This window comes from Hordeum vulgare, chromosome 1H (genome assembly GCF_904849725.1).
Source record: "Hordeum vulgare subsp. vulgare chromosome 1H, MorexV3_pseudomolecules_assembly, whole genome shotgun sequence".
NCBI lineage: Eukaryota > Viridiplantae > Streptophyta > Magnoliopsida > Poales > Poaceae > Hordeum > Hordeum vulgare.
The window spans coordinates 8,529,056-8,535,399 of record NC_058518.1 but is presented as its reverse complement, the minus strand read 5'-3'; the positions used below and the strand labels follow the sequence as shown (position 1 = coordinate 8,535,399).

The following is a 6,344-nucleotide window of genomic DNA, read 5'->3' as shown; positions in this document are numbered from 1 at the left end:
CGGTGCCATGTGTCGAGAGAAAGTAGTTGGCGGGAGCCCAACTGCCACGGAAACTTCCGCATCTACCGTCTATGTCCATCGTACGCCGCCCCAAACGTCCCCAAACGCCGGCCGCCCGTCCCCAGACGCCGCCCCATTCGTCCTGGCTGGATTCGGCGTCGACGGCGGAAGCTAGCTAGCTAGCTTTGGGCTCCTGGATGGATTCCATGACCGGAGCTAGCTAGCTAGCTCCTGAATGAATTCGTGGACATCAGAGCAGCTAGCTCATGAATGGATTCAGGGATCAACGACTCCGTATTTAGGAACAAATTTAGTTGACCATGGACATAGACGAGAGAAAGAAGAAAATGTGAGGAAAAAATATAAACGAAAATTCGATTTACAGCTTAAAAAGAGCATCTTCTGTGAATATCTTTCTTACAGATTCATTTTACGGGCTCTGACTCTGCCCTCCCCGCACCGGCACATGCTGATGTGGCAGAGAATTAAAGAAGAAAAAGAAGGTTAGAGTAACATATGTAGAGACCGTATCATGTTAAATGCAATGCTACTTTGTGTCATGCATGACAATAAATAAGATTATCTATGATACTAGTTTATAATACTATGCATTTGTATTGGGTAGTATCATATACTAGTATCATGCATATGATACCAGTGTATGATACTACACCCGTAATGCATAGTATCATATGTCAGTATCGTAAGATATGCCATTTATTGCCATGCATGACACATAGTAGCACAACATTTAATATGATACGGTATCATATGATATGATACTCAACCCTCTCTTTCTTCATTTAATTCTATGCCAACTCATCAAAACTGCTTAGTTGGCATGCATGATACCAGCTATGGTACTTTCACTACGATCAGCCTTATAAAGATAATATCATACAATAATATTACATGCATGATATTGTTATATGTTACTCACCATTATGACCAGCCTCTATATATTGGTGGACGAAAATGATGGTGGGAGACGTGGGCATGGCAGTCGTTGGGTAGGTGGCTGCCGTTTTCCTCTCGTGTGCCGCAGGAGGCAACTGACAGCGGGAGGGACGGCGGTTGGCGCACCTCACCTCACGTGGCCTCGTCCACGCCGACGCATCCCGGCCGGATCCGGCGCGCGCGTGGACCGCAACCGGCGTCGCGTCCACGTCCACGACCTCGTCGCCTCGCCCTCTCCCGGAGGGAGGCAACAGTGAAACTTCCTCTCCTCTGCTTTCCCCTGCTCGGCTCGGCTCGGCTCGGCTCGGGTTCTTGTTCCGTTTGCGCGGTTGGTTGGGCTCCTCCCCCTCTCCCTCTCGCCGTCGCACGCCGTTGCCCGCGCCCCACGACTTCCGCCCCCTCCACCCACCTCCCCCCTCCCTTCATATACGCTCCCGCGCGCCGGCCACAACCTCGTGCCGCACCGCCTACTTTCCCAGCTCCTCCGCTCGCCGACCGCCGCCGCACCTGCTTGCTTGCTTTCTTGCTCGGTTGGTGGCAGATTGAGGCGGGTTCCGGCACCGCTCGGCTCGATCCAGGAGCTCAGTGGCCGCGCCGGAGGCGAGGTCCATCCCCAACTTGCGCCGCCGCCTCTGGTTCTAGGTAGGTGCGTGCGTAAGCTCCTTTCCCCCACCCCTTTTCGAGCAGGGAAAAATACGCTTTTTTCCCACCTTCTTCTACTTCTTCTGGAAGCATGCCTTTAGGTTGGTAGGTAGGTAGGTAGGCAGGTCGAATTGGTTGGATTTGGGGATTGGATTTCAGAAGACGGGGACCTGGCTTACTACTCCTGCTAATCGGCTATCGATTCAATATATTTATCATCATCATCATCATCATCATCATCATCTAGTGTTTGTTTAAGAAAAAAAGATTTAGTTTATGGTTTAGGGGTTGAATCCTACCACCGTAAGCATGGTTGGACTTTCAACTCTCGAGTCTTACTTAATAGTCAACTGATCTGGTTGGTCAGCAGGCGTAATCAATCGATCCCCATGCCTAGAATCAGGCCTCTCAAGTTAGCTTCAGGCGAAGTTTAAAGTATACTAGGAATTGTTAGCCGTCCAACCGCTGCGAAGAAATATCGTCTTGCTTGATGCTTTTGTGGTTGAGCAATTGCAAACCGTCGGCGTCGCCATGGGTCGTTTTAGATTATGTTCTGGTATGGTCATCAGTTCATCATGCGTGCGTGAATCAGAAAGGCAGGTCTCTCAAGTTAACTGGAGGCGAATTTTAAACTACTACTACTACTACTTGTTAGCCGTCTATTCATCGTGAAAATATTGCATTGTTTCATGCTTTTGAGGTGTTCAACGGTTACAATTGTAAGCTGTCAGTGTCTTGTGGGTCACTAGAATATGTTCTGGCTGTCAACCTTGTTGGAAAAAAGAAAAGAATATGTTCTGGTTGGTCATCAGTTCGTCATGCACGCATAAGTCATGCAAATACGCAATGTCACTTGCTTGTACTTCTCAGGGTCTCTCACCATGGGTTTGCCGCTGTTTCCTCCAGGCCCCCCTTTTGTTTTGCGTATGCTGATGCGGAACAACTCCATCAGCATGATCTCTTTGGACGATGAGTAGCAGTGCTCGCTCGCAAGTGTCCACTCACCCCTGTGGTTGCATTCCTATACTGGATCATGGCGAAACTCGCAGCTGTCAGTCGCAGGTGTGTGCCTTTTTCACCCTCTACTTCTGATTCGAATTGGCTGCACGCTACCCCTGCAGTTAATATTTCCCCGTTTGCTCTTTGTGTGGCATGTCAATGCTTGCAGCGTGTTTAGATTTACGAACGAAACCATGAGGATTGTTATGGTAACGGTTATTGGGGTGGTCCTTGGCTTCTTCATTGGAATCTCATTTCCATCGGTGAGCATAACAAAGGTATGATGATGGGTTTTTCTTATCAGTGTAACCACATTGTTTTGGTTCATCGGAACAGGGTAACTTATTTGTGTTTGGAATGTGCCAGCTACACTTCCCTTCCAGCTTTGTCTCATACATAGAGGAGAGGAACTCTGGGCTCTCGACCCAAGCTTTACTTAATCATGCCTGGGATTCTGTCAGAAATGCAAGGGAGAACACTTCGGAACCAAATACAAACACTACTTTAAAGGTTTGTTCTATGACTCGTTAATTTTGACAGAGTGACAGCATGTAGTTTAGTAGTAAAGTATTTTTGAAAGCATAGTAGTAAAGTATCTGATGTGGTGTACATTTGGCAAAAATTTCTTCTTGAATAATCAAAAGTGTGCATAGATTAACCAATTATATTGATTACATCCATTCCTGATCGATGTTTACCTCTACTAGATCTTGTTCACTAAAACAAAATATTTGCTTATGAATCCTAGATTTATGTCCCAACAAACCCCAAGGGTGCAGAGAGGCTAGCACCAGGCATTGTTGTGCCAGATACCGACTTCCATCTGCGCAGGTTGTGGGGAGACCCAAGTGAGGTACATTTTCTTGTGCAGAATACTCGCATCACCCAACTGATATTCAGTTCAATGGAACTGCTTTATAACTGAACATCTTGAGAAATGCCTTAAATTCCTATCTCTTTGTCAAATATTCAGATTGACAAGCATGTGTGCCTTATCTTTAAGCTGGTTCCTTCTTCAAGATCAAAACATTATGCATTATCGAGATTGAGATTAATGTTATATTATGTGGCTCTTCCTGTTCATCTCCATTGTTATTAAATTAGAAACTTGGTACCTCAGAACTCACATGTTATGTCTTGAACTAATTGAAATCAGAAGTCCTAAATTCTGTACCCTTCTACCGTCTGGTGCTTGCTGTGCTGACATTTGATCTCAAATATGCAGGACCTGCCATTCAAACCAAAGTACCTTGTGACTTTCACTGTTGGATATGCGCAGAAAGAAAACATAAACAGAGCAGTGAAGAAGGTAATGCTGTTGGCAACTTTAATCAGCAGAACGAGTAAAATTTTAACTCTACGCAGTTCCGGCGAAACTGGATTTTCTTATGTATGCATGCCGTTTCACTTGATTACCATCCTGATTTTTTCCCACTTGTTGCAGTTTTCTGACAATTTTGCTATCCTGTTATTCCACTATGATGGGCGTGTGACCGAATGGGACGAATTTGAGTGGTCAAAGCGAGCCATCCATGTTAGTGTCAGTAAACAAACTAAATGGTGCGCTCCTGTGCTGTAATGTACTGGCTATTCATCCGATCGTTTCAGTTTGAAATCAATCTTCTTCTAACGCCTTTTTATGCACATACCTCTAGGTGGTATGCCAAAAGATTCTTGCACCCTGACATTGTGGCGGCCTACGAATACATATTCATCTGGGATGAAGACCTTGGGGTGGATCATTTCAACGCAGAGGAGTATGCTTCCACTCTTCAGTTCTCCCGATAATTATTTCTTGATATGAGAACTGACATATACATATTGGTGCTGGATTACAGGTACCTCAAACTTGTTAAGAAAAATGGTCTGGATATCTCCCAGCCCGGCTTAGAACCTGACCGAGGACTAACTTGGCAGATGACCAAAAGAAGAGGTGACCGAGAGGTCCACAAGTGAGTGGTGCAGTTACAATCTGAAAGGAAGCAAAGAAATAGATTTCTTGTTCTGATGTACGTAGTAACTTGAGCTGGCAACTTGTGTTGGTGCAGGGAGACAGAGGAAAGGCCAGGCTGGTGTGCTAACCCTCATCTTCCACCTTGTGCTGCGTATGTGCTTATTATCCTCTTTGCTGAGTTCTATCCACATCTATACTATTAACAGAGAGATCTAACTGGCGCGTCTCTGTTGCTAATTACTTTGATTTATCTTTTGCTGTAAAAAAAACAGGTTTGTTGAAATAATGGCTCCAGTCTTCTCAAGGGAGGCATGGCGATGCGTATGGCATATGATTCAGGTCAGTATACCTTACCGGCTATGGCTAGTGCCTGCCGTCCTATATGGAATTGCTCCGTCTTTACTTATTATTGGTGCCTCTCCTGAATGCAGAATGATTTGGTTCATGGATGGGGTCTTGACTTCGCGCTCAGGAAATGCGTGGAGGTATATTTATCTCTATTTAAAATTCGTCATGAAATTTCACCAGCATATCTTTGCTGAATCTCATTGTGCTCCTCCTCGTTCACAGCCTGCTCATGAGAAGATCGGAGTCGTCGATTCCCAGTGGATCGTTCACCAGGTGGTTCCTTCTCTTGGGAACCAGGTAATTATTCGCTACATATACTTCTTTGCGTGTCAGGTACCACGGCATGCATGAGGCCAACCTGCTGATTTGTATGTGTGATGAATTTGGCAGGGCAAGGCGGAGCGCGGGAAGCCGGCGTGGGAAGGGGTGAGGGCGCGGTGCCGGAAGGAGTGGGGCATGTTCAAGACGAGGATGGCGGAGGCCGAGAAGGCCTACTACAAGACGATGGGCATCACCCCTCCAAACTCCACATTTGTCTAGCTTAGCTGATGACTTGCCTCGGTCCTCCTCGTCTCCATGTCTTCTCTTGGTGGATGACATGACAGCCTTGACTCCTTTACTCGGATGACGGAGATGTTGATGACGACGACGACGACGACGATGATGAATGTATAGGTTTTAGGTGCATGTAGAGTACATGATGATGTTATGTATCAACCAACATTACATACAGCGCCCTTGTCGACTCATGGTCCTTTCTTTCTGACTGTCAATCTCATGAGAGAATTGGCTCGAGAATCTCGAGAAACCTTGTCTTTTCGGATTGTACCTGCATATATATATATATGATATATATATATATAATACTACTGAACCAGATTGCATAATGGTGATTAGCACCAGTCAGTCAGGTGTAGTGCATCTCTGCAGATCCCCTGTTCCTTGGCCTTACCTCTGTGCCAGATTTGCCTATGGAAGATGCTATTTTTTGGTCTGGTGAATGATGGTACAGTGCATTTCAGGTTCGGGCCAACATCTGGCTGATGATGATTGACCATCCTGGTAGCGATCTTCATCATTGCCGGGCAGTCGGCGGTGATGAGTCGCCATCTTCATCGCAAACCTGAAGGCGACGCCTTCTCCCTGATCTCCTTGGTCTCTTTCTACCTGCATCAATATCAAGGTGTAATACTGAACTTCTCTTTGAATGGTTGTGCTCTTTCTTCTATTGCAATGTATGTAGGGGAGGCCCTGTGTATGAAGCTGTTCCCTGATCCCGCCTTCGGCGTCTGTTTCGTTCCGTAGATGAGCCGCAACTGCGTGCAAAGCGGGGCTGGTGCAAGTTTGTGTGCTGAAATACATCAGAACAGGTATTATGTTTATGGTAACCATTATTTTCTCTCTATGGACCACTGCTGTTTATTTCAAAAAGTAGTGTATAACT

The 6,344-nt window shown here is 46.0% G+C and overlaps 1 protein-coding gene across 2 annotated transcripts; it reads left to right on the top strand.

The window, feature by feature from the left end:
* The first annotated feature begins 992 nt into the window (after window positions 1–992).
* Window positions 993–5,695, top strand: LOC123438999. Of its 2 annotated transcripts, none has more exons than XM_045115823.1 (14): window positions 993–1,599; window positions 2,506–2,661; window positions 2,768–2,876; window positions 2,965–3,108; window positions 3,347–3,451; window positions 3,824–3,907; window positions 4,043–4,158; window positions 4,254–4,355; window positions 4,437–4,550; window positions 4,647–4,703; window positions 4,825–4,891; window positions 4,984–5,037; window positions 5,123–5,197; window positions 5,291–5,695. In XM_045115823.1, exons 2-14 carry the CDS (start codon window positions 2,633–2,635, stop codon window positions 5,438–5,440), a joined length of 1,206 nt encoding a protein of 401 aa, XP_044971758.1. In that variant the 5' UTR covers window positions 993–1,599; window positions 2,506–2,632; the 3' UTR covers window positions 5,441–5,695. The 2 variants fall into 2 exon arrangements, with proteins under 2 accessions (XP_044971758.1, XP_044971806.1); XM_045115871.1 differs by having other exon boundaries at window positions 993–1,603.
* Window positions 5,696–6,344: the final 649 nt, after the last annotated feature.

Coding starts and splice junctions, on each gene's coding strand:
- LOC123438999 (XM_045115823.1), top strand. CDS start 2,633: ATGGCGAAACTCGCAGCTGTCAGTCGCAG. Junction 2,877..2,964: donor CATCGGTGAGCATAACAAAG/GTATGATGATGG, acceptor GGAATGTGCCAG/CTACACTTCCCTTCCAGCTT. Junction 3,109..3,346: donor ATACAAACACTACTTTAAAG/GTTTGTTCTATG, acceptor TATGAATCCTAG/ATTTATGTCCCAACAAACCC.